Here is a 26,457-nt window from a genome sequence, read left to right on the forward strand (position 1 = left end):
AATTTTTCTTTTTAATTGCATTGAAAAGTATCTCCCAAAAGTTTAATATCCCCGAGGACGATACTCCTGCTCAGAGCAGCCAGTGCACACAGAGGACCACAGGGCCTCTACCCCACTACAAGACATGACGTCCCTCACTGACCCATAGCACTATGGGGGACAGCCCTGGAGACACAGTGCGGGAATTGCACCCAATCTGATCCCACCACACCGAGGCAAAGCACTAAGGACAACCAACAGAACAACAAGGAGGGCAGAGCAACTAAGTCCACAGGGAATACCAAAAATAGAATTTGGAGTTAGAGCATGCAACCCCATCAGACTGGACTGGGAACCACTCCTAAAGGTCAACAAAGAGACCTTTAACTATTTATAGGCTTTTCTTTTTTTTTGTCATTGTTTTCTTGTTGTTGTTGTTATTTTGTTTTCTTTTGTTGTTTTGTTTTGCTCTGTCTTGTTTTTGTGCATATTATTATCTCTGCAGGTCTATTTAGATAAGATAGGTGGGATAAACAATCTGGTGGAGAAAACAATGGGATGGATGGTTCCAGGGAGACATGGGAGAGGGGGAGGCGGGGGAAAGGAAGTGAGTGTTAACAAACCTAGGGACAAGGGAACAACAAGTGATCTAAAATGGATGGCGAGGAGGGTGTAGGAGGCCTGGCAGGGCTTTATCAAGGGCAATGTAACTGAGAGGAATTACTGAAACCCAAATGAAGGCTGAACATGATAGTGGGACATTAGGAAAGCAAAAGGAAATAGAGGAAAGAACTAGGAGGCAAAGGGCATTTATAGAGCTCTAAATACAGGCATGTACATATGTAAATATATTTATATATGACAATGAGGAAATAGATCTATGTACATATGTTTGTAGGTTTAGTATTAAAGTAGTAGATGGACATTGGGTCTCTACCCAAGTACTCCCTCAATGCAAGAACATTTTGTTCTATTAAACTGGAATTCCATGATGCTCACCTTCCTGACATGACCGCTGAAGACAAAGTGGATGCATAAGCAAATGTGGTAAAGAAAGCTGATGGTGCCTGGCTATCAAAAGATATAGCATCTTGGGTCTTAAAAGCTTGAAGATAAACAAGTGGCCATCTAGCTCAAAAGCACCAGACTCCACATGGAAGAAGCACACCAGCCTGTATGATCACGAGGTGTCGATGGGACCAGGTATCAAAGAACAAAAAATCATATCATTGTGAAAGAGGGGGAGTGCGGAGTGGAGACTCAAGGCCCATCTGTAGGCAATTGGACATCTCTTTATAGAAGGGTCACAGGGAGGAGACAAGCAAGTCAGGATGCAGGATAGTACTAATGAAACATACAACTTTCCTCTAGTTTTTTAATGCTTCCCCTCCCTCACCGCCCCACTATCATGATCCCAATTCTACCTTACAAATCCAGCTAGACCAGAGCATGTATACTTGTACAGATATGAGCTGGAAACACAGGGAATCTAGGACAGATAAACCACTCAGGACCAATCATGAGAGTAGGGATACCAGGAAGGTAAGGGAAAGGTAGGAGGAGAAAGGGGGAACCAATCACGATGATCTATATATAACTCCCTCCTTGGGGAACAGACAACAGAAAAGTGGGTAAAGGGAGACATTGGCCAGTGTAAGACATGAAAAAATAACACAAATTTATAAATTATCAAGGGTACATTCATGAGGGAGGGTGGGAGAAGGGGAAAATGAGGGGCTCATACCAGAAAGAAAATGTTTTGAAAATGATGGTGGCAACAAATGTACAAATGTCCTTAACACAATGGATGTATATATGGAGTATGATAATAGTTGTATGATCCCTCAATAAAATGATTTATAAAAAAGTTTAATATGAGTAACAAGAATGTCCATTCTTATTTTGTTTCTGATTATGGCATTAATGCTTAGTGTTTAAGGATATTTACAAATAAATGTACAGTGCATAATATAATTTCATATGCAATAGATAATATTCAATATATTATAGTAAGGAAATACACATTTATTATCATATTAAGAGTTTTTTTTAATGTAGGTTGAATTTCATTAGTTTTTTTCAACAGCTGAGTATGTATTTACTTCCTCTTGATCTGTTAGTACTATAATTACATTAGTATATTTTAAAATATTTAACTATCTTTACTATCCCAGAATACTTGGTCATAATATATTACTCTTCAATAATATACTGAATTATTCTTGCTATTAGTACACTTAGAATTTTTATACAACTATTCATAAGTAGAATTGTCTGTAATTGTTTTTTGAGCTTTATTCAATGAATTAGGTTGTGGTATCAATATTATTTGTGCTTTAATAAATGTGAAAGATTTATTTTAATTTCTATTATGGATCATTCTACATAACATTGGAGTTGAGAGAGGCAGGAGACAGTTTTCAAAGAAGTGGATCTTTCAAAACTTTCTATGCTTTTTCTGTGATTATTTATTGCAGTTGATTTTCTGTTTTTTTCCCCTAGATTCACAGTTGAAATTTATTTAGTAACCAACTACTTCAACAAGGTTAAAATTGATTAAAATGTTGAGCAATGTAATTTCTTTCAGTTTATTAACTTCTGTGATTCTTATCTATCCATGCATACTTTGCATGTTTATACTTTTTTATCACCTAGTTGTTGATTAGATGAACACCCAAACTGTTTTATAACCAAAAAACAAATCCACTACCGTCAAGTTGCTTCTGACTCATAGCGACCCTTGAGAGGCTTCCTGAGGTTTGGTAAATCTTTATAGGACAGTCAGACGGCTCATCTTTCTCCATGAGTATTTCAGTCGGGGAAGTTGCCCTTAAGCAGTCCAATGCTTTACCTAACAGGAGCACCATTAACACCTCTGTGAACTGTTTTATTGCTTTATTGTTTACTTTCAACATGTTTTCTAACTCATGAATTCCACTTTTATGTTTACAAAGTTTCTCTTTTAGCAACTCCTTTACCAAAATAATAAAATTTGTTTCTTGCTTATTCATCTAAGTATATAGAATTATGATTTTTTTTCCCTTCAATATACTGGCACAGTAGTTATGCACTGGGCTGTGACCTGCAAGGTCAGCAGTTGGAAACCACCAGCCACTCCACAGGAGAAAGACAAGACTTTCTACTCCCGGAAAGAGTTAGGAGTCTCGGAATCTCACAGGTGTAGTTCTACCCTGTCCTATAAGGTCACCCTGGGTTGCCACTGACTTAATGGCAGTGAGTTGACACTGCTTGAACTGTTATTACATTGATTTGAGTATCTCTTGCTTTTACTATTGTCTTCTAGCTATCTTGAAATTTCCGTTTTACTTTCCACTTTGAATTTAGAATTACTGAAGAGTTTTATATATTTTGACATGATAAATTTTCATTTTAAAAATACATTATTAGTGTTAGATTGACTTCATTATTACCAATTGTTAAAACATTATCTTATTAGGGGAGTTTATTGAGATTTTTACACCTAATGTGGATAATATTTAATTGCTTGAAAAAATAGTAGAGTTGCTGCTTCCCGAGAATAGAATTTGATTCATGACAACTAAACTTGCATCTGAGATTATACTACTTATGTCTCTTACATCCTTAAATTTTGTCCACTTGACAATAGGATAAGAAAAGTGACTTATTCTCCTACTTTAACATTTCCTTTATTATTTTTCAAAGTCTTTGGAAAATATATTTCAAGAGAATGCTTAGCCTTCTTTAGAAATAACCTAGGTCTTCTTAGAAATAATGTTTGCCTTCTTAGAAATACTGATCAGCACTGATTATTTTGGGGATGCAGTGACCAAGTTTGGAACTGAGACACAAGTGGTGCAGTGTGGAGATGTGTACTTTCTGGTCCCAGATTCCCGCTCACAGACAGGAGAACTGCTTACATGTGTTGGTCGCATGGACCCAGGGCCCTCTGCGCGACCAGGAATGAAAAATACGTCAGCTCGCCTGCTTGGCCTTGTTGGTCTGATAGTTGGACAAGGTCGGAGGATTGTTCTCCTGAGGGGAAATTCTGAAATCTTCTCAGGTGCATCAAGTCATCCTCACCCACAGGGATCTTGATAAAGTACAGTAGTTTATCTCGACGACCACCTGAGTCTTTAACTCCACAGCATTAAATTCCTGGAATGTCTTGTTTTCTTTCTCTTCCACCTGGAGCTTTACCTTGTCGGTGATCTCTTGGATTTCTCCGGTGGTCAGCTTCGTGGCCTAGGATCCTCTCCACACATCATCTTGGCAGCGAGTACGGGGACCGCTGGCACAGAGCAGATAGAGCGAGTGGACACAGGGGTGGCCAGAAAGAAGACTCCAAGGCCACCTCTTGGACCCTTAACGGTGCGATGGTCACATAGTTTCCAACCTTTAATGTATCTCTTTCCACTTCTTCACATACCTTCTGTAGTTTTGCTGAATAAATTTTGAAATGATGTTATTCTAGGCACAGCTATCCACAAACATCAAGTATCTCTGTGGATGACATGTCCATCATTTAATACAATGGGTCCCGTGTTCAAACTTTTATAATGATATTAAAATTTTTAAGTTGTGCTTTCTTTACCTTCTCCCATTTCTTCACAGAGACAAAAGCCTATTGGTGGTTTCCAAGGACAATGGGAAGCAAGGAATGGGGAGCTAAGGGGCATGGCACCTTCTCTTGGGGTGTACATGTGAATGTAATTATACACTAAAATGGTTAAAATGTCAACTTCCTTGCTTTATATCAAGTTATTCACTACAAAAGTTCTAAAAAAAAAAACCTGCAACAACAAACTCAAACAATTTCAATCCATTGCCATCAACTTTTAGCACCTTTATTTGCAGGACACTCTGTTATCGTACCTGACAGGTTGGGGATATTAGGAGGGTGGGAGGCTCGAGCGTCTTCTGCGGCTTGCTGCTCTGCATATGGGAGACGGTTATAGTCTTCCTGAAGACTAGTGAAATGACGTGGAGGTACACACCTCTCCTTTTCTGATACCTGACAAGAAGACGTCAATTGTGTACAGGTGTGTTCCATGGTTGCCCTGAGATGCTGGCTGGGAAGTTGGCTTTCGCTCATGGTTGCACTGGTGAGGCAGAAGCTGGTGATATTGATATATAATCAAACATCAAACGAAAGGCACTGTTTCTTTTGACTTAGGCGATCTTCACACTTCAAGGGTAAGCTCCATCTTTATGACTGTTCCTATGACGACCTGTTCCTCGCGCCCCCAAGCACCAGCTATGCCTCTTCAACCCTGGAACACGATGCTTCCTTCCCCTCCCACAATGACACATACAGATCAAGAACCAGAGCTGACTCTCCTGGGGCCCCATCCTCTCTGGTCTGGCACTACTGTGGCAGGGGACTGGCCTCACCATGGCGCTCTCCTGGTGCTCTGTCCTGTTTCCTTGGTTTTGGGCATTTCAAAATTTTCATATCACTTTTTTAGGTAGACTGTACATGACTGTATGTGGTAATTATACTATTAATCTCAATTAGCCACTGCCCTCCATTAAGAGGATAAGATAGCCCTACTTCTGCCTAATAACTTCTTGTGCGTCTCTGTGGGTGGAGAGTCTTTCCTTCCCTTAGGAATTTCTCATCTGGATGTGTGAATTTTTGTGGCCAATCGATGACATGCAGAAGTGGCAAATATCATGTCTGACCATAAAAGTTAAGAGCCATGGTAGGGTTTTGAGTGTTAGTTTAGCTGATGTTAAGTTATTTGGTCATACTTTCTCTCCTGCAGCTGTTTTATGAGTTTCTTCATTAAGTGTCATCATCCTGAGAAATCTGAAGGCAAGCTGAAGTGTCCCCATTTATAGATTAAGCAAAACCAATGAAGTTTATATTTGTGTGTGTATATATATCAGTATAAACGTAGATATCAATACAAATTCCATTATATATAAATGAATATTATATATAATATGTTATATACAAATATCTATTCATATTTTAATATTTATATTAAGAAATATTAGGGCCATGGTAGGGTTGTGAGTGTTAGTTTAGCTGATATTAAGTTATTTGGTCATACTTTAAGTCAAATGTTAAGCTGGAGGCTTCTCCTGACTTGCATAGCTTCAAGGGCTGATGAACCCAAGATTGGTAGGAAGAACTCAGGCTGGTGGTGGTGGCTGCAGAGGTGAATGAATCGAAGGTCAGAAGGTCAGACTATGACTAGAGAATTGCATGGAACCAGAGTCAGCAAGTCAGATAGCAGGCCTTGGATGACTCCTAGAATAGTTGGGCAATGTGGCAGACCATTGGCTCAAGTCCAGAGAACTGGAGGTTGATGAACCAGATGCAGGAATCAGACCAAACAAAAAGCAAGCAAAGAAACGTTTCCACAGAATCTAATTATATCAGAAATAGGTCACAATTCTGAGGCAATTAATATATAAGATTGTTGCATTCCACCCTTGTTTAATCTCATTACAGAGACTTACAACTGATCGACTATGATTATATTTTGTTAGAGTAGGTCACAGGAATTACTAGGCGTTAACTGCCAACCTCTGAGGATCTTGACCCAGACTACTTGACACACACCTTGATTTTCACAAACACCAACTCTATATTTACTACAATTGTTGCACATATTTCCTTCCTTGTAGTCTGCAATGTGTCACCTCATTGTTGAAGGTGCCATTTCTCTTGTAGCTGTAATTTAATAGTCATATCTTTAATTCCTAAGATCTCATCTTTATTATCTGATGGTTGCTCCCCTTGGTATGCTTTTCTTGTTTCCTGGATGCAATACCACCTCCAATTTTTCTAAGAATAATTGTACGAGATTTTGTGTTTACTTGAATGGTGGCCATCTTTTCAGTGGATCGTGGTTTTGCCAATTTGGGTGGGAGACTCCCACTCAAAAATGGAGCCAAAAGATAGGATGTCTCCAAGTACGTGGGTGGGCTTGCTGTTAGTATTGACTTTAAGGTGGTGAGGAGCAAGGACATGTTGCATGTTGGTAACCAAAATACCAAAAGGCAGCGTTCATTTAATGTGCTGGTCACCCACTATTTTCCGGTCTCTTTCTGGAAACACGGCAGGACCATATTTTCCTGTCCCTTTGTATTTGTGTGACCACATGACTTGCTTTGACCAAGGAAATGCATATAAAAGTGATGGATTCAGTCATTTGTGTGTGGGAGCTTTCAAGGCATCAGTGTATGGTTTTCCATGTTCTCTTTGGTAGCAGCAACAAGTGAAGTCTATCCTTCTCAGTCCATGAGTGAACGTGCTTCTGGCAACCCATGTTAGATACATGGTATTCACGAGAAGTAAACTGACTTAGACTTGAAGGGGGAGTGGGTGGCATTGTTTTGTTTGCTTGTATACTGCAGCACACCAAATACAGTCTGATTCATGGGCATATAATTTCCACACGAGATTTCTCTCTCTGTATACATTTCAAAAAATACATTATCTTTCACCTTCAGGAAACCTTGGGAAGACAAAACCAAACCAAAAACTCTACTTGAGACGTCACAGATGTAGACATAGTCCAAATTGAAGGCAACCATTGCCTAATCCTGGTATCCTGATCCATCCTGATTCCAGGTAGGATGAGTTTACTTGTGATCTTTCCAATATTTACATCTGTTTCAGAATCAGAAACATCCAAATCTGCCTTTTCCAAGAAGTCAGTATATAGAACTGAACTATCTAATCATCTAAGATAAGAATAAGATAAGAATGTTTCTTTACTTAAAGAGTATGACAACAAACAAAACAAACCTAAAATGATAAATTCAAAACGAAACAAACAAAAAAACCCCAAAAACCAAAAGACCCAAGACATCTCTTAGGATTATAACACTGGGTTTTATATTACCAATTTCTAATAGAAAATTCTATTCTTTAAGAGTTTTTGAAAATGATTGGTTTCTGGGTTCAACATAAGAAGTCCTGATGGCGTGGTGATTATATATTGGCCTGCAAATCCCCAAGTCAGCAATTCAAAACCACCAGTTGCTCCATGGGAGAAAGATGAAGCTTTCTCATGAAGGATTATAGTTGGGAAATCCAAAGGGGCAGTTTTACTTTGAATACAAGGTTACTATGAGTCAGAATCAACTCTATGGCAATGAGTTTGGTTTTGAGGTTAATATACATAAATTTCAGGCATCTAAGATAGAAAAACTTGTCAGTCAGCTTGTCATTCTGTGGTGACTTGCGTGTTTCTGTGATGCAGGAAGCTAATGTCGCTGATCTTTCCAAATACCATCGTGGTCACCCAAAGTTAATAGGTTTCAGTAGAGCTTCCAGGCTAAGAACAGACTACGAAGAAGGAAAGGCTGTCCCTTCAGAGGAGTCAGCCACCGAGAGACTGATGAGTAGCACTAAAACACTGTCAGCTACAGCCCTAGAAGGTGAGTTCTGCCGATCAGAAGGCCCTCAAAAGATGACCGAGGAAAGGTGCTTCTCCAAGGAAAGTCGGCCATAATTACAGAGAGGGAGTAAAGGCTTTGGGACCCTCACTTGCTGATGGGGCATGACTCAAAATGAGAAGAAACAACTTCAAACAGCTATTCATAACTGGACTATGGCATATATGAAATATGAATCTAGGAAAATGAGAAGTATGAAATGAAACATAAAAATCGATATCCAAGACATAAGTGAGATGACGAGACTGATGTAGTTAATTTTGTTTCAGAAAATCGTATGAGTTACTCTGCCAGGAATCACAGATTCAAGAATGACATCACCACAAGCCCTGGTGGCATAGTGGTTATGCCTTGGGCTGCAATCCAAAAGAGTGACATCACATCCATCATAAAAAAAACAACAACAACCAAGCCCAAACAAAAACATTTCAGGATCTATCGTGAAGTTCAATGCTGTCTGTGATAGAACAATGTCTATCCAAATATAAGAAAATCCAGACAAGATAACAATTATTCAAATTTATGCACCAACCACTTAAGCAAGTGATGAAGAAATTGAAGAATTCTACCAATATCCTTAGTGTGAAATTGATAAAACATGCATTCAAGATGCTCTGGAAATAATTAGCAATTGGAATGCAAAAGTCAGAAACAAAAAGAAAGTAACAGTTGTTGGAAAATATGGTCTTGGTGATAGAAATTAAGTTGGAGAGTATATGATAGAATTTTCTAAGACTGATAACTTTTTCATTCCAAATATCCTTTTCTACCACAAAAAAGGTGACTATACACCTGGACTTCTCTAAACGGAATACACAGAAGTCAAATTGACTACATCTATGGGAAAAGATGATGGAGAATCTCAAATTTTTCAGCTAAATGAAGCCAAGGGCTGAATGTGGAACAGATTATCAATTGCTCTTATGCAATTTCAGATGAAGCTGAAGAAAATTAAAACAAGTTCATGAGAGCCAAAACATGACCTTCAGTACAGAATACTTGAATTGCAAGCATCTCAAGAACAGATTTGACATATTGAATGCTAACGACAGAGGATCTGATGAACTGCGGGATAACATTAAGGAAGCATTCACAAAGAAAGCAAAAAGTCATTAAAAAGATAGGAAGAAAACAAAAGATCAAAATGAATGTCACAAGAGACTGAAACTTGTTCTAAATTGTAGAGTAGCTAAGAGAAATGGAAGAAATGATGAAGCCAAAGAACTGAATGGAAAATGCACAGGTCAGCTCAAGAATACAAAGTGAACTACTCTAATGAAATATGCAATGGCCAAAAGAGAAAAACAAAAAGGACGAATATTCTTGGCATGTTTTAAACTGAAAAGGCAAAAAAATATCTAGCTCTCAGGTTGCAATATTAAAAGATTCAATGGGCAAAATATCGAACAATGCAGAATGCATCAAAAGAAGTGGGAAAGAACACACAGAGTCACGTATGAAAAAGAACTAGTTGACATTCAACCATCTCATGAGCTAGCATATGAGCAAGAACCGACGGTACCGCAGGAGGAAGTCCAATATGCCCGGAAGGCACTAGCTTGATGGTAACTGATGGCCAACTGAGATGTTAACAAGCTGATTAAAGTACTGAAAGCCTCACTCATCTGTGCCAGAAATCCGGAAGACAAGCTACTTGGCCAACTTCCTGAAAGGAAACTACTGAATATACTCCAGGAGTAGCCAACCCGAATATCAGCCAAGGCACCTAATTTTACCACAAAACTGGGAAAACTTATTGACTTGAGTATAAGCCTAGCGTGGGAAATGCAGCAGCTACTGGTAAATTTCAAAGTAAAAATAGATACCAATAAAATTACATTAACTGAGGGATCAGTAAGTTAAATGTTTTTCAATATTTATTTCAAAGAAAAACAGTAAACTAGCTCTGTTTAAGTGGAACAGAGGGTCACCAAAAACAATGTGGTATCAACAACAATTATACACGCTGCGTTACTGCATGCGCTGCATCACTACATAGGCTGCCTTACCACATGTGCACAATGCAGCTTGCACAGTTTGAGGCCTAACACCGGCTGATGACATTACAGAATGTGATGACATGACTGCTTGCATAGAGCGGCCTGTGTTAGGGCTTCTAATACATGCGCTGCGTTGTGCACGCACTGTGTTACTGCGTGCGCTGTATTACTGAATACGCATCACATGTGTATGGGAAGTGCTAACGCAACACATGCAATACCAGTGCGTACACAACGCACCACGCTGTTATGAGCCCTAACGCAGGCTGCTCTATAGCTTAACCCACGGCTAACACTGGGCTCAGATAGGGGTCAATAAGAGATAAAAAGTAAAATATAGTAGACTAAGTACGGTAAATAAATGTACTGTATATCCAAGATCAGAGCTATACCAGGACCTGTATTCAGCAATGCTAAGGAGGATCAAGGGGGTGTGACCAAGCATATGTAAGACTGTAAAGGCTACGCCATTGGTCACAGCCACGGAGAAGCACTGGGGAACAAGAGTGGCCGCATCCGGACATTCATCTGACAAGGAAGCGGTTCACCCCAGGTGCCAGCACACAGAAGCAGGCAGGGTCTTGCCCAGTATGGCATGGGCAAAACAGAGGTTGGCAGCATGCAGAAGAAAAGAAGAGTGGTGTTATCAGCGGTCATCGGACCACCCACAGAGGCTGCAGGTGCCCACAAGTGAGCGGGAGAGACTGGGAAACACCCGCACTGCACCAGAGAACAGGTAAGTGGGGACCCTTCCCTTCAGTATAAGCTGAGGGGGACTTTTTCAGCACAAAAATTGTGCTGAAAAACTCGGCTTATTCATGAGCACATACTGTAAATTTGTATCCCTTCCAAACAAAAGTGATCCAACAGAATAAAAAATTTTTAGAATAATTATCATTAATATCAAATGCAAGTTACATTTTTTCTGGAGTCCCCCAAAATGGTTGCAGTAATACATTGACAGGGGGCTGCCAGAGGTTCAGGGCAGATTCAGAAAAGAATGGGGGAAAAGGGACTACCATTACTAATGGCAGATGGATGTTGGCTGAAAGCAGAGAATACCAGAAAGATGTTTATTTGTGTTTTATTTACTATGCAAAGGTATTTGATTATGTGGATCATAAGAAACTCTGGATAACCTTGAGAAGAATAGGAATTACAAAACACTTCAATGCGCTCATTCAGAATTTATACCTAGATCGTCAGGTAGTTAGTTGTGTGGCCACAACAAGGAAATACTGCATGGTTTAACACCAGGAAAGGTGTGTGCCAGGGTTGTTTTCTCTCACCAGACTTATTCAGTCTGCACACATTAAGCACATAAGCAGGTATATGAAGAAGAATCTGGCATCAGGATTATGGGAAGGCTTATTTACCACTTTCAATATGCAGATGACAACCTTGCCAGATAAAAGTGAGGAGGACTTGAAGCAATTGTTGATGAAGATCGAGAAGTGCAGCCTTCAGTATGGATTATGATTCAATGTCAAGAAGACCCAAATCCTCACCTACCGGACCAAGAGCATTGAACATCATGAAAAATGGAGAACAGGTTGAAGTTGTCAAGTATTTCCTCTTTCTTGGATCCAGCCATTGCTCATGAAAGTAGGAATCAAGAGATCTAAGGATGCATCTCATTGGATAAATCTGTTACATCAGATTTCTTTAAAGTGTGAAAAACTAAGCATGTTGCTTTGAGGACTAAGATGTGCCTGACTCAAGCCAGGGAATTTTCTATCACCTCATATGCATATTTCAATGCTATTCAGAGGTTTTCAGTGGCTAATTCCTCCAAAGTGAACAGCTGATTTCTTCTTGATATTCTGTTCTTAGTCTGGAAGCTTTGCTGAACCCTGTTCACTTTGAGTGGCCCTGCTGGCACGTGAAATACTCACGACACAGCTTCCAGCATTACAGCAACACATAATCCATCACAGTGTCACCACATGACGGACAGGTGGTGGCTGACAGACAAGTGGTGGATATGCATGTCCATGCGCATGCAAAGCTGGACACTGAATAAGAAAAATTGGAGGATAGATGTGTTTGAGTCATGGTGCTGGCAATGAAAATTGAAAGTACGAACCATGAACTTGCTCTGAAATTGATGCTGATTATGATTGTACAAATCTTAATATACTTGAACAATTACATTGTTTAATAGGTGAAATATATTCTAATAAAAATATTTTTCACTCTCCCCCCCCTTCATTTGCTCCCATATGCTCTGATCAGACATGTCCCTCTCCCCGAGCTGCAGCTTCAATGCTGCCCTCTGAAAAAAATTCTTCTGGGGGGAGGGGCAGCTGTCCACGTAGTTGGGATTGGGGCCAGCTCCTCAGACCTATGAGTGGAGCACATCCTAGCCCACCAAGCCTTGATGATGATATTCCCACTCAGAACAGCCAATACACAGAGAAGACCATATGGCCAGCTCCATTATGAGACAGGACATCCCTAACTGACCCATAGCCCTAAAGGGACAACACTGGAGACACAGTGCAGGAATTGCGCCTGATCTGATCCCACCACACCAAGGCAAAACACCAAGGATGTGGAACAGAACAGCAAGGGGAATGGAGCAACAAAGTCCCCAGGAAGTACCAAAAATAGACTTTGGGCCCAGGTCTTGGCACCCCATCAGACTCAACCAGAAAACACTCCTAAAGGCCAACAAACAGTCCTTGAACTAATTACAAGCTTTTCTTTTTTGTAGTTATTGTGTTGTGGTTTTTGTTTTGCTTTGTCATTGGCTTTTGGTTGTTGGTTTATTTTCTTTTGTTACTTAGTTTTGCTCTATCTTGATTTTGTGTATGTTAATATCTCTGCAGGTCTGTCTAAATAAGATAGGTTGGATGAACAATCTGGAGGAGAAAACAGCAGACCGATAGTTCTGGGGGACATGGGAGAGGGGCGGTGGGGGGAACGGAAGTGGTGTTAGCAAACCCAGGGTCAAGGGAAAAACAAGTGATTCAAATAAGAGGTGAGGAGGGTGTAGGAAGGCAGGTAGGGGGTGATCAAGGGTAATGCAACTGAGAGGAATTGCTATAACCCAAATGAAGGCTGAACATGATTAGTGGGACAAGAGGAAAGTCAAAGGAAACAGAGGAAAGAGCTAGGAGGCAAAGGGCATTTATAGAGGTCTAAATAAAGGCATGCACATATATAAATATATTTATGAGGATGGGGGAATAGATCTATGTGAATATATTCATAGGTTTAGTAATTAGGTAGCAGATGGACACTGGGCCTCCACTCAAGTACTTGCTCAATGCAAGAACACTTTGTTCTATTAAATTGGCATTCCATGATGCTCATCTTCCCAGCACGATCGCTGAAGACAAAGTGGGTATATAAGCAAATGTAGTGAAGAAAACTGATGCAGCCTGGCTATAGAAAGATATAGCGTTAGGGTCTTAAAAACTTGAAGGTAAACAAGCAGCCATCTAGCTCAGAAGCAACAGAGACCACAGGGAAGAAGCACACCAGCCTGTGTGATCACAAGGGGTCGAAGGGACCAGGTATCAAGCACCAAAGAACAAAAATTCATATCATTGTGAATGAGGGGGGAGTGCGAGATGTTGACCCACTTAAGGGCAAATGTTCTGAGAATGATGAGGGCAATGAATGTACCAATGTGCTTTACACAATGGATGCATGTGTGCATTGTGATCAGAGTTGTATGAGCCCCTAAAAAACGATATTCAGAATTTCCATTTTTCTCTATGCATTGCATAGTTTTTCATGATCCCAGAGTCAAATGCCTCTGCATAGTCAATGTAACACAAGTAAACATGTTGCAGAAAGGGCACAAAGAGAGCTCATGTGGCCTGGTCACTGTTATCCGATGACTTATCTATGAGATCAGTTTAAATTGTGCGATCCTGGTGTGCAGCACGCTGTGGATGACAGTGGACTCCTGTATACATTTGCAGAATCTGCACAGTGATTTCCCTCCAACCATAATTGAGGGGTGGGAATAGCCTGTTATCAGTAATGGAGAGACAACTATCATAGGTTAAAATGATGAATCTGACTCAAATGATTAAAACTTTGTCATCTGACCTCCAAAAAACCCCCAAATACATGTATGTATAATTTAAAACCATTGGGATAAAGTTATTTCTTACCTTATTTTCTATACCTGGTTCTTATGTGTAAAGTATTCACATTTAAATAAAGGAAATGAAAAAAAAAGAACAAATACATGTGTCTTGGAAGAAGTCTTCCTTAGAGGCAAGGATGCCAAGACATCATCTCACACGCTTTGAATATGTTGTCACCAGAGACCAGTCCTGGAGACGGATGTCATGCATGTGACGGAGTGAGGAGTATAAAGAGGAAGGCCTTCGACAAGATGGATCTACATGGTGCCTGCATTGATGAGTTTCTGCATCAGCACAACTGTAAGGATGCCACCAAACCAAGCAGTGCTCACGCTGTTATACATGGGTCTACATGAGTTGGAACTGACTTGACAGCACTTAACAACAACAACAACAACAACAACAACAACTCTAACCTAGTGATCAATGCCCTTCCTGGGCAGCTGTGAAGAATGAACGAACCCCACCACCCAGTCTGAGAGAGCCTTGCTATCCGTCAGACCACATGTCCACCGAGTAGAGGTCAGACACTGTATTGACTGGACATCAATATGACGAAAAGGGAGCAGTTACTCTCTGAAAACTTGCAAATATTAAGACCTTGATTTTTGAATAACGTTCCATTCCAGTCTGTGCAAGAGAAAGCTAGCAGGTAGGAAAGAATCTGGCTACGTGAGGAAGTCAGGAAGACAATTGAAAGTCGTTGCCACTGTTCTAGAAGAAAATATCCGCAGCAGAGGAAAGAAGCTTCACGGCCGTGCTGCCATTAAAGCCTCCTCAAGCCCCCTGACAAGTTCATGACCGCAGCACATTACTATCAAATCGTTTTTGTTCAAATTTCCCAAACAGACTTGACTTTAGATGATTTGGAGGTCACAATTTTCCTTTGTGTTTATAATAGCATCAACCTCTGGAAGAAAACCATCGAGGCTGTAGGTGGCATGATAGAGTATAGACAAAACCCTGGATGTGGGTACCGAGCCCTTTCTCCAAAATTATGAGACACGTTGAAAAAAAAGGAAGCCACATCTATTGGATCTCTTGAAGCTATGATCCTGTTCTGAACTGAAACTATCCCTAGAAGTCACCTTTAAACTAAGTAGAAGTTTAACTAAAAAGGTAAATACTGTCAACCTAAGTATTGCATTTCTTTAGCATATACTTATATTGCATGCATATACATATGTATACACATATACATGTATATATACAATATACATATGTGTATGTGTAGGTATATGTATGTATGTATGTGGGCACGTGGATATATATATATTCATGCTGTACACACACACACACACACATATTCAAGATATTAAAAGGTCAACAGCTATTTAAAAAATTTAAAGCATTGCGGGGCAGGGAGATAAAATAAATAGCAGCCAAACAACTAGAACAGAAATAATGATAATGTTGACATGGTGTGACAAATATAATAATATCACTGATTATGATGTCTGAAATGGGAGTAGAGTTTATTGTACATATTTTTATCAAAATAAAATAGAAAATTTAAAACATTGACTTTTTAAAGAATTAACTTATACAATGTCTTAAAATTGACTCACTTACAAAAAACATTTAGGGTAAACTTATTTTTCCTGTTTCTGAAACAGTTATTTATAAGAATATTTCCATCTTCTGTTTGCCCATAAAGCTTATTCCTAGGTTTATGTGAAATGAGCTCCCTGCTTGGGAAGTTGACAGGAACACTGTCCTTTTATTGTGTTATGTCTAAGTTCTAATTCCTATGAAAAGTAATTCAAGTCTGCTCTGGAAATGTATTCTTTAATACGATGTTTTAGGTTGCTAGCTACTTATAGAGGTGAGCTATGCCTCTTAAAATAATATGAAGCTTGACTTTTGAACTAACTTTTCAACTGCTAACTCTCTATTTTAAAGACATGTAAGTTATCCCAGCATTTTTAAAATGAGGTGAAAAGCAAGTACGTGAATGGTAGAAAAAATATTCAGTGATAAAAACTGTGTAATATCATCTCCCCCCATCAAATGATAGACAAAGTTGAATTTTCTATGACTCCATTGCTCATGTATTTTCTCATGCTTCTGTATCTTGAAGACTCTCAGTCCCATGGCTGTTCATCTTTTATAGCTTTAGAATAGACTCCCCCCCACCCGCCCACTATAGTTTTTTCCCTTGGCAAATGGTCTGGAATGTCAATGATAAGCAAGCATTAGATGATCTTTGTGTTTACCCAGGGCTTCATGCACAATCCATTTTCATGAACTCGATGCAGAACATGTTCACCAGAAAACATTCAGACATAGAAGCTGCCAAGAATCCCACATCAAGCAGGTCACTACAAAAGCAACACATAATATCCAGATGTCTTACATGAGAAACACTTGAGAACAGCCTTTGCCTTCACACGTGGACACCTTCATACAGATTATTCTTGACTGGGAGAGAAAACACATTGTAGCTGATTTTCATCTACATTTAGAGAACTGACATAGTGTAAATAATGTAAAGAGATGCCATTGTGAGTCAACATCACCCAACAATGGATCTGTTTCTACTCTTAAAAACCTGCAAACAGGATCTGGCATAGGGTGGGCGCATTAAAAGTTAATCTTGAATAGATAGAGGTATGCCTCCTCAAAAGAGATAGACTACACTGCCTTCTCTGGCCAGGTAATATGGCAGGGACCAGATCAAATACAGGGATACACATGGTACACAACTAAAAAGGAGGTGGGTAAAGGAAAAAAATAATAAAAAAGAAAAGGGTAGTGGGGGCACAGGGCACTAACCCACCCAAGGGAAGGGTATTGTTTATATCTCCATAGGGAAAGAGGGACCAGACTTTAACCCAGTGCTCCAAGATATAAATGCAACATGCCAGCGTGGGGGTAATGAACCAGTGAAGAGGTCTAGAGGGCTGGCCCCAGTCCCAAATACTAAGTGGACACCTGGCCCTCCTCCCAGAAGAATTTATTTCAAAAGACAGCATTGAATCTGCAGCTCCAGGAGAGGGACATATCTGATCGGAGCACACGGGAGCAGATGAAGGGGGAGTTGGGAGAGAGTGGCCCACCAGGCATTGAGGACGATGACCCCAATTAGAGCAGCCAGTCCACAGAGAGGACCACATGGCCAGCCCCACTATGAGACATGATGCCCCTCACTGACCCATGGCCCTGCAAGGGACAACACCTGATCTGATCCAGCCACACTGAGGCAAAACACTAAGGGGGCGCAACAGGACAGCAAGAGAATAGAGCGGTGAGGTCCCCGGGGAATGCTGAAGGTGGACTTTAGGGCTAGGCCATGGTACCCCAACACACTGGGTGGGAAAACACTCCTAAAGGCCAACAAACGATCCTTGAATTAACTAAAAGCTTTTCTTTCTTATTGTGTTTTGTTCTTTTTGTTTTTGTCATTGGTTTGTTATTTTGTTGTAGGTTGTTGCTTGGTTTTGCTCTGTCTTGTTTTTGTGCATGTTATTATCTCCATAGGTCTGTCTAAACAAGATAGGCTGGATGAACAATCTAGAGGAGAAAACAATGGGACTGACAGTTCTGGGAGGACACGGGAGAGGGGGAGGTGGGGGGAAAGAAGTGGTGTTAACCAACCCAAGGACAAGGGAACAACAAGTGATCCAAATTGGTGATGAGGAGGGTGTGGGAGGCCTGGAAGGGCATAATCAAGGGTAATGTAACAAAGAGGAACTGCTGAAACCCTGGTGGGGACTGAACATGATAGTGGGACAGGAGGAAAATCAAGGGAAATAGAGGAAAGAGCTTGGAGGCAAAGGGAATTTATAGAGGTCTAGATAAAGACATGTACATATACAAATACATTTATATATGAGGATGGGGAAATAGATCTATGTGCATATATTTATAGGGTTAGTATTAAGGTAGCAGAAAGACATTGGGTCTCCACTCAAGTACTCCCTCAATGCAAGAATACTTTCTTCTATTAAATTGGCATTCTATGAATCTCACCTTCCCGACACAATCGCTGAAGACCAAGTGGTTGAATAAGCAAATGTGGTGAAGAAAGCTGATGGTGCCCAGCTATCAAAAGATATAGCATCTGTGGTTTTAAAGCTTGAAGATAAACAAGCGGCTATCTAGCTCAGAAGCAACAAAGGCCACATAGAAGAAGCACACCAGCCTGTGTGATCATGAGCTGGCAAAGGGATCAGTTATCAAGCATCAAAGAACAAAAAAATCATCATTGTGTGCTCACCTCCATGATACGCTCACTGAAGACAAATAGGTGCATAATCAATTGTGGTGAAGAAAGCTGATGGTGCCCGGCTATCAAAAGATAGAGCGTCTGGGGTCTTAAAGGCTTGAAGATAAACAAGCAGCCATCTAGCTCAGAAGCAACAAAGTCCATATGGAAGAAGCACACCAGCCTGTGTGATTATGAGGTGCCGAAGGGATCAGGCATCAGGCATCAAAGAACAAAACAATCTTACCATAGTGAATGTGGGGGAGAGTGCGAAGTGGAGACCCAAAGCCCATTTGTAGGCCACTGGAGATCCCCTTGCAGAGGGGTCTCAGGGAGGAGACAAGCCAGATGTAGCAACGATGAAACATACCACTTTCCTCTAGTTCCTAAATGCTTCCTCTGCCCCCCACTATCATGATCCGAATTCTACCTTGCAAGTCTGGCTAGGCCAGATGATGTACACTGCTACTGATAGGAACTGGAAACACAGGGAATCCAGGGCGGATGATCCCCTCAGGACAAGTGGTGTGAGTGGCGATACTGGGAGAGCAGAGGGAGAGTGGGTTGGAAAGGGGGAACTGATTAAAAGGATCTATATGTGACCTCTTCCCTGGGGGATGGACAACAGAAAAATGGGCGAAGGGAGACGCTGGACAGGGCAAGATATGACAAAATAATTTATAAATGATCAAGGGTCCATGAGGGAGAGGAGCGGGGACAGAACGGGGAAAAAGAGCATCTGATGCCAGGGGCTTACGTGAAGAGCAAATGTTTTGAGAATGATGATGGTTATGAATGTATAAATGTGTTTTACACAATGGATGTATGGATGGACTGTGATAAGAGTTGTATGAACCCCTAATAAAACAATTTTTAAAAAGAGATGATTGCTTGATCAGGTTATTTAAGAACAAAGCATAAAAAGTATCTTGCTTGGTTCTGGGTGGGGAAACCTCACTCTAGGTATGTGGCTGTCCATGGGTACCTGGAATCTGACCTATTATCTGTGAAGCAGGCTGGAATAAAGGCAATACTATTAAGATGAACATTGAATGAATGGTTTGAAAGCATCATAAGAGGAACTATAAAATTCCCAAGTTCAACTAACTTCACTCTTTCAACTAAATCAGACTTAACCTTTTAAAACCCCACCTGTCAAAAAAGTAGCGAGAGGTAGTTCAAGTTGATGGCTTTTAGAGAAGAGCTGCCAGGACCTCCTTTGTTCTAGTTTGGGAGGCAGCAGTCTAGAGGATAACAAGCAGCTCACATTCAGGTGACTGCTTCTCTGCATCCAGCACTGGAACCGCCAGACATGAGAAGGGACATCTCAGGTTTCTCGTTCAGTGAGCTCAGGAATCTCTGACCAGATACTTCGATAAGAGCACCAAGAAATGGCAGGGATCCGGATTCCAGAAAATCGGACAAAGCCCCTGCATTGCATCTTCTTTGATCTTTTTAGCCTGATACTGCTCTTTGATATTCACCCTTCAAGGTGATAAGACTCTCCTCTCCCCAGTACTTTGAGCTGGGAAGGAAGGTGTCCTCCTGTCTAAAGTGACAGGATGAGCACAGGTACACAGTTGCACTTGGTGTCACTACCTGGGCACATTATATAAAGTGTACACTGGGTCTCATAAGAAGATGGTTTTCCTTCTGCCTGGAATACCTTTCCCCAACTTCGGCTTCCACATAACATCTGAATGAGCTACCCCACCAAGATTCTGCTGTGCCTCCCAACATCCCAGGTAGAACTACCCCTCCCATGCCAAACTCACTTGAGACTCATGTTATCTATTTACCTGTTCTCCCCCCCTCTACTGTGAGCTACTGGGATGCAGTTAACACTTAATTCTGATCCCTAGTCATGCTAAATACTGTATATACTGGTGTATAAGCTGACTCAAATAACAGACGAGGCACCTAATTTACCACACAAAAAACTGCATTAGAAATGTGCTGAGAAACTTGGCTAATACTCGAGTATATATGGTAAGTCTTTACTGAGGAATGGACTTGTGTGTGGTTATTTGCCAATACCTCTATGTATATGCACTCAATTGGTCCATTATTACAGGTGTGTATTTAATGAAAACAGGGTAGGTATGCAGTTGGTGACTCATTCTTGTACAAATGAACACTGAACACTTTAGGGCAGCAAATTATTTCCTGTGGCTCTTCTAGCCGGAGTTTCTGTTACTCCTATCACACAACCTTTTCCAGATGGGCTTGGGTAGGAGGTTGGAAAAGACACTGATAGGATTCAGTTGTGAGGGCTTGTTAACAAGAGCCATTGTGCTTGGCATCCTGCTGTGTATAAAATAAACCCTCTCAGAAACAGAATGGGGTGTCCTACTACCAGCCAGATCCAGGAGTGGAGCAAGTCCTTAAACTTTGAGATCCCCGCACAGTGAAGCACCTGGGTTCAGAAGACAGTTCTGACATCTAAGAAATGGCAGAGAAGCAGAAGCAGAAGCAGGTACTGGGCCTGAGAGAGTAGCCGTCTTCCCAACCCACAGAGTAACTGGCACCTCTCTGCACTTATTTGCAGGAGATAAAACCTATCATCGCCCACATGACTCACAGAGCTGGAATTGAGTGCCTTTGTGTTAAGATTACAGCCAAGCAGCATGCCCTTTGGCCATTTATTTATTTAATTTTAACCATTTTATTGGCAATAATTCACATATACAATTAAATGGGTTAACTGTATTAAAGAGTTTGCCGTCGTCACCACAATTTTAGAACACTTTCTTCATCCTTGTACTCATTACACTCGCCTCAGTTTCCTCCAACCTCCAGTACTATAATCAATCCAAAGAAACTATTGATCTAGTTACTGTCTCTATAGATTTACCTATCTTGGATTTCATAGGAAGAAAATCATACAAAATAGCAACAACAAAAACAACCTGACAACAAAACAAAACAGAAAACCTTCTGTCCAAAAGAAAGAAGAAAATAAAAAACTAGAACAAATTTAACATGGGTCAAAAGGAAAATAAATGATAAAATACATCTGCATGAAGATAAGAACCGTGGTGGCATGGTGGGCGTGCCCTGGGCTGCTAAATGTGGGGTCAGCAGTGTGAAACCAACAGCCTCTCTGCAGAAGAAAGAGGAGGCTTTCTACTCCTCTAAAGAGTTGCAGTGTCAGAAACCCCCAGGGGGCAGTTCTGCCCACTCCAGTAGGGTCACGATGAGTTGAATCCACAGTGGCAGCCAGTTTGGTTATCGGCAATAATCCACGTTTCAACACACTCTCTCTGACAGCAGGCATATTCACATCGCTGGTCAACCAATGGTCTGAAGGAACTCACCAGAGGCTTCATCCACACGGGGTCTCCTCAAAGGGGTTTGAGGATTTTTCTGTCATCCATAGGCTTCTGAAAACTGGGTGCTCAGATATTAAGCTCTAATACAGTTTCTTTCCCTGGTTTTGGGTTTTTATGATCTACAATCCTTGGGTCACACAGGCAGGTACACTCCTGTGTGGATTTGACTGACACCTCACTTAAATAGCTGCTTGTTTTAAGATGAGCCTTTAACACCTTCGGGCATTTATTAACATCCTTGAAAGAACGTTGTTACGTGTACACATTGAAAAACTCTATCCTAGATAGGCATTTCTACCTGAATTACGGCCTTGATGAAAAAGTAGAGATTGTTGTGTGAGACAGAACACATACATACTTTAAATCAACAGAATCCATATTTAAATGAGTTTCTGCTAACAGACATTCCCTAGCCATGAAGATTTGAAAAAGTATATCCTTCAAATTTGTCAACTACTCATAATGACAGACCATTAAGGCAGTCTTGGTTGACAGGTCAATAATTCTAACGCATCAGTTACTTCTCAGGAGAAAGATAGACTTGTCTGTTCCCATAAAGATTTATAGCCTCAAAAATCCTAGATAGTCCCTACGAGAGGGAATCAGCTCAATGGCAGTGGGTCTGGGTGGGATGCTACTCTCTGAGGCTTGCTAAAGTCTCTTTGCCAAAGGAGTTTGAAGTATGCTAAGCCACAGGTCAGGAGGTCAGAGGTGAGGGAAAGACACCCCATTTATCTGTCCTTCCATGGGGGATTGAACATTGCAGATGAGCATGTCTGCTCTCTCCAGGCAGAAGTCTGTATAGTCCACACCACCTACCAAGCCCTATACAGAGAATGGACCCGACTAGGAAAGGAAGAATGAAGAAAAAAGGAGGGTGTCACTGTAGACCACATGTGGATCGACTCATGCCCAACCAAACGGCAGCAGATGGATGAAGCTTCTGCCTGGATCTGGGTTTGCACCCAGTGACCTGCTCTGTCGACAAGGTGGCAGCTTTCAGAGGTGTGTGTGTGTGTGTGTGTGTGTGTGTGTGTGTGTGTGTGTGTGTGTAGCCTTCCTCTGTGTTCTGGACAATAAATAGCCTATGGCTATATCCTACCTGCCTCTCTTTACTGGATTTCAGCACTATTTAAAGTTCTAATGTTTGCTTTGTGAATCAATGGCAAATGGTAGGCCTGTGCCAACTGCAGAGGCTTCTCTCTGATGTGCATTGCGGCATGCACTAACCACAGAGAAAATAACACAGAATACGTAAAACAAGGGCAGAATTGACAAAAGCAGCACAGCCCAATCGAGCTTTCTCTGATGACAGAAGTGCTCTTTCTCTGCACTGCTGCCACGCTCCCCCTGCGGCCTCTGAGCACTTGAAACGTGGCCCACGAGGCAGACCCGAATTTCTAATTTTGCTTAATTTTAATTAATTAAAATGTATAAATACTCTGTTGGCAAGTGCTTCCTGTCCAGGACAGCACAGCTCATAGAGCGGTCATCTCAGAAGGCAGACACCGAGTCTCCCACTTGCCTTTAAAATTGCTAACTCAGCCCTTCTTGTGAAGTCCTGCTGCAGCTTAATGCTTTGCCTTTTTGTATTTGCCTCTGGTTTCCCTTTTCCAACATCCTGCAGAATGTTGATGCAGTAGGCTGTCCTGCCCCTGGGTTACCAGGTCTCATCCAAATAGAGAAAGGAGGCATACACGATTTCTCTTCATTGCCTGGAAACATAGCCATATTCTGTACTCATATTTGGTGGGACTCAACTGAAAAACTATGGGAAAAATGATCACGATTTTGGTATTCCAAAGAAAGAGAATCGGGTTATCACAAAAGCACAATTGGTGGAGAATACTGCATGCTGAAAGTCTGCGTGGTTATAATTTGCTCACTACATGGCCCCATCTTGGGACATCAGCTGAACCCTTGGAATAGGCGCCAATCTCCATTCACCCTGTGCTCAAGGGCACCTGGGAATAGGGGCATAAGTTGCCTGTTCAGACTGGGGACAAGGATAGTGCTGAGGTTTGTGCTATTAGCTCTTGGGTTGAGGCAGGGTAACTGAACATCCATGAGGTCTCCGAGGAGAGTACCCTGTTGGACCCGAAGGAGTTAGCAGAGACTGAGGGCGGTGGACTGTTTCCATGGATACCAGACATCCCCTGCATCCGAGAGAAGATCTGGGCACCCGGGCTGCAACTAGCTTGGATTCAATCCTGGGAGTAGGACCTGTTGAGGACTCTGTGCTCCTTCCCCAGGACAAATCCCTTGAGTCTCCTGAGAAGGCAGTTTGTTATGAGAACCCAGTGCTTAGTCTGCTCCCTCATTCTTTGTTGACTTTGATAAAGTGCCTACGTGCTTACTAACCCATGCCGTGGCTAGCTGAGAAAATAAAAGACGGCGCAGGACAACCACCTGGGCTACACCCAGCACAGAGGTGCAAGCCCTTTGCTGGTGCTAAACCACATTTCCCGTGTCCGTGTCTTCACTTCTGCCCTGCATGGTCACTGAACACTACATTGGCGCCCAACGTGGGGCTCGAGGCAAGGAACAGCACTCCTCCTAGTGCACTGCCTGCCTCGTGCCTCCCTAAGTGTCAATTATAGATGCCTCTTTGGACATCACATGTTGGTTTCCCCCAAGGCAGAAAGCCATTTCCTTCCTCTGGACAAAGCAAGCAGGAAGGCGAAGGCTTAGGAACTTCAGTTAATAAAGTCCCCGAAGAGGCTGTTTAGGGGATTTTTACATTTGGAATTAGGAGACTCTGCTACCCTGGAGGCCCAGTGGGTAGGAACAACCCAGCTTCCCAGAACACAGAGCTCCATGTACATTTTATAGATACATGTAGCTAATACCATACTTGTATTCTAGGAAATGCGAAACCGTCGAGGCGGTCTGGTGGCAATGGAGTTGTCACCTGCTCTTGGGGTACATCGGAGTACAGGGGATATGAAGCTGAGAGGCATCATGGGAACACACTGGGTCTGGGCAACTACTTCCTCAAGGTGGTTAGGAGCTTGCCATTGAGGGCAGGCAAACGACCCGCTTCTAGAAGCTTCAAATAAAGACACGATTTGTGCCAAAATGTCCTTCACTGCCTTTCAGAATCATTAACGGAAGCATTTCTCACTGAGGAATGCAGGGAACACCCCAGGGCGCACCTGATTGCTGGGTGGAGGATCTGGCGGTGTTGGCCATGTCACTGAGCCCCACTGGCTAATACTTACCAGAGCCCTGGGTGTGGTTGAAGTCCCCCTTCACTACGCGGCACGTCTTCCCGTCCCCGCTGCAGATCCCACATCGGTCTTCTTTGGCCGCCGACCCAATGATGCCATCACAGCCTATTTTCTAAACAATGAGAGGATGGGAGGGTCTGTTATTCTGTGCTGCTGACTCAGGGCTTTTCAGAGGATGTAATCCCAGACCTCCAGAGCCCCGGTGGCTCAGTCTCTGCCCCTGAGTCCTGGACTGGCTCACTCGCTCAACTCTGCTCAGCAGACACGGGAGTCCAAGGTCGTCTTTCTGAGAGGATAACATCTCTTCCAAAGGAGTGCTGGGCTGTGTGATGCAACGATGTTGATGTTGAGAGTACAGAGACGAAGAGAACGCTCACTACGCTACCCGGGGGGAAGACACGTGAGGAGGATCCACCCTAGAATCTCAAAAGGGCACCTAGTATCTGGTTGATTCAGTCTGGGGAGGAAAGCACACATCTGAAACCTCAATTTCCAAACCAAGAAGTCACTTAGCAGCAGGGGGCAGGGCATGGCTGCCTTGTCACCTCGGACGGTTGTCTTGGGGATTTCAGGAGAGCAAGACAAAGGAGGCCCTTGGAGGAGGATTTTGCGATGCCTTCCAGATAAGGAGACCTCTATTCTTCCACAGAGTTTCCCCAAAGAGAATCTTTGTGGGAAAGAAAAAAGGGACACTGAAGAAAGATCTAAACAAAAGCCCTCTCTAGACCCTGCACTGCCAGGCAAGCTCCGGGCATCAGAATGGTGACCCAACACAGCAGAGGCCGGTCCTTCTGTCCTCCCCCCTCTGTCCCCCCCACCCCCGATTCTCCCCATCACACCTACAACATAATATCAAGAAGACGTCTCTCACTTGCTGGAGAGCAGATCTGTTTTCCAAATCAAGCTGCATGGAGCCAATAAAACCTCTACCAGAGTTTAGGAACCCTGTCAGGAACATGCTGACTGCTACCCACAAGGTAGATGGTTTAAACCCACCAGCTAATCCTTAGGAGAAAGATGAAACGAACCAGTCATCATAAAGATTTACAGCCTTAGAAATCCTATATAGAGTCTCTATACATTTGCATTGACTCGATGGCTGTGAGTCCAGTTAAAGCTGAGGAAGATGCAATGGTTATAGAGTCCACCCCCGCCCCCACCCCACCATCACAAGGGACCAAGCCAAAGTCAGGCAGAGGCCAGCAA

At 42.0% G+C, this 26,457-nt stretch overlaps 1 protein-coding gene across 1 annotated transcript in view; it reads right to left on the reverse strand.

The window, feature by feature from the left end:
- ADAMTS17 (ADAM metallopeptidase with thrombospondin type 1 motif 17) overlaps positions 1 to 26,457 on the reverse strand; it is a 434,502-nt gene that overhangs the window by 92,853 nt on the left and 315,192 nt on the right. Inside the window, exon 15 of the mRNA XM_075557910.1 lies at positions 25,243 to 25,363. Within this exon, the coding sequence (XP_075414025.1) occupies positions 25,243 to 25,363 (121 nt within the window). The remainder of the gene's footprint in view (positions 1 to 25,242; positions 25,364 to 26,457) is intronic.

Source organism: Tenrec ecaudatus, chromosome 9 (genome assembly GCF_050624435.1).
Source record: "Tenrec ecaudatus isolate mTenEca1 chromosome 9, mTenEca1.hap1, whole genome shotgun sequence".
Lineage (NCBI taxonomy): Eukaryota > Metazoa > Chordata > Mammalia > Afrosoricida > Tenrecidae > Tenrec > Tenrec ecaudatus.